The sequence below is a fragment of the Pinus tabuliformis genome, chromosome 8 (assembly GCF_031772625.1).
Source record: "Pinus tabuliformis cultivar Carrire ecotype Pingquan chromosome 8, CPIR1, whole genome shotgun sequence".
In the NCBI taxonomy this organism is placed as follows: Eukaryota; Viridiplantae; Streptophyta; class Pinopsida; order Pinales; family Pinaceae; genus Pinus; species Pinus tabuliformis.
The window spans coordinates 1,915,225,987-1,915,227,758 of NC_142294.1; the positions used below are offsets into that span (position 1 = coordinate 1,915,225,987).

General features: G+C 43.7%; 1 protein-coding gene across 1 annotated transcript; it reads right to left on the reverse strand.

Annotated features, from left to right (window-relative positions):
• Positions 1-728: 728 nt before the first annotated feature.
• Positions 729-1,109, reverse strand: LOC149244130 (UDP-glycosyltransferase 91B1-like). The gene has a single exon (XM_089371435.1). It carries the CDS (start codon positions 1,107-1,109, stop codon positions 729-731), a length of 381 nt encoding a protein of 126 aa, XP_089227561.1.
• Between the last annotated feature and the right edge of the window lie 663 nt (positions 1,110-1,772).

The window sequence follows — 1,772 nt, forward strand, 5'->3', positions numbered from 1 at the left end:
TTATTTATTAGATTGTGTTTTTTTTTTTAATTTATTTATATATATATATGAAACAAATATGTAAAACAAATATATATAGATAGATATTCTTTCAAAATTCAATCAGTTAATAGGTCTACTACTAAATATTTTTATGTTGTTCGCTGATTTTTTAAATATTCAGAAATCCAACGAACATAAATAATTTTATAATTTTATGTTGATTGTTGATTCTTTAAATATTCAAAAATCCAATGAACATAAATACTATCAATTATTTGACCGCGGCCCTGGCCCTGTCCATGATGGACGCGGTTGACTGCGACCCTGTCCATAATGGACACGGTTGACCGCGGCCCTCTCCATCATGCACCCGTGTCCATCTTATGTCTATCCTATTCCTATCCTATTCCTGTATATTCAGGTAATCAGCCATCGACATAAACTCAACGCTACGACTATAACAGGTACAGATAGGTTAAATATAAAACATAATAGTGAGTTTTGTTATTTAAGTGACACCAGAATGAATCGTAATTTGATATGATTAATAATTTCAACCAGAAACACAGTATGAGAGAAGATTAAACAAGAAAAGGTTTACATCCACCAAAAACAATATACAGCCTACTCGCCTAGCGGCTATTTGATAGGTTCTACAGCGTTTCTGAAATATAAACACGGGAATAAAACCACTCTATTCTATGAAACATTTATTTATGTTTTCAGAAACAAGAAACAGATAGTGTCTACTGCATTGTTTTCTCCATTTTCTGTACTCCTGCCAACTGTTGGATAAAGTCATAGATGTAACTCTGCTGGCGCCCAGTACCGCCCACCACAATATCTTGGGCCTCCACTGCTTTCGACCTCATGTTCTTCCCCTCTTTTCCCTCCATTATCATTTTGACTGCTCTGCATATACTTTCTTTGTTGAAGGAGCCATCGTCTCCCCTTTCGATCTCTATCCCCGCCTTCAATTCCGTCGTTATTTGGCGAGCATTAAAACCATGGTCAAGCCTTAAAGGCAGGAGAATGAGGGGCAATCGACAGCTCAGCGCTTCCATGGCGGAGCTCCACCCGCCGTGGCTCAAATATCCACCGATTGACCCGTGCGAAAGGATACGCATTTGCGGCACCCAGCACTGGGCCACTAATCAACGGCCCCGGGTTCGAGTCTCGAATCCCTCGGGAAGGAGCTCCGGGGGATCGTCCAAGTACTGTGGAGAGCGCAGCGACCAGAGGAACGGGACCCCGCTCATCTCCAAGCCAAACGCTATCACGCCAGCTTGCTCTCTCGACAGGAACGTCTCGCTGCCGAACGACACAAACACCACCGAGGCCGGCCTCTGATTGTCAAGCCATTTCAGCAGATCGGAGCCTTCGCCAGCGACGGGCTGCACGGTGGGCATGTGTGGGCCGACCGAGAGAGTGCGGACTCCGATGGCGTTCTGGAACTAGCGAATATACTTATCTTCGTATTCGAAGCAGGATTTCATAGCTACCGCCACGCATCCTTCCAGGGCTTTAGAAAGCCGATAGATCGGAGGAACGTGTCCGGGTATTCCTCTGTACATAACTAAAATATCTTGGGCTTCGTACAACCTGAACGAGACCGTGGATGTCACGCCCCCAAGCCTACGGTAGTCTCTCAACTGTGTGTCTGGCGAGGTGCGGCACCACCCTGCACTTTCTTTTTAACAATACTCATGCACATGGACTACGCCTTTCCACATTAACATACTTAATTCATCTTTCTCAATTAAGTAAAATGCATTAATCTTCATACACAT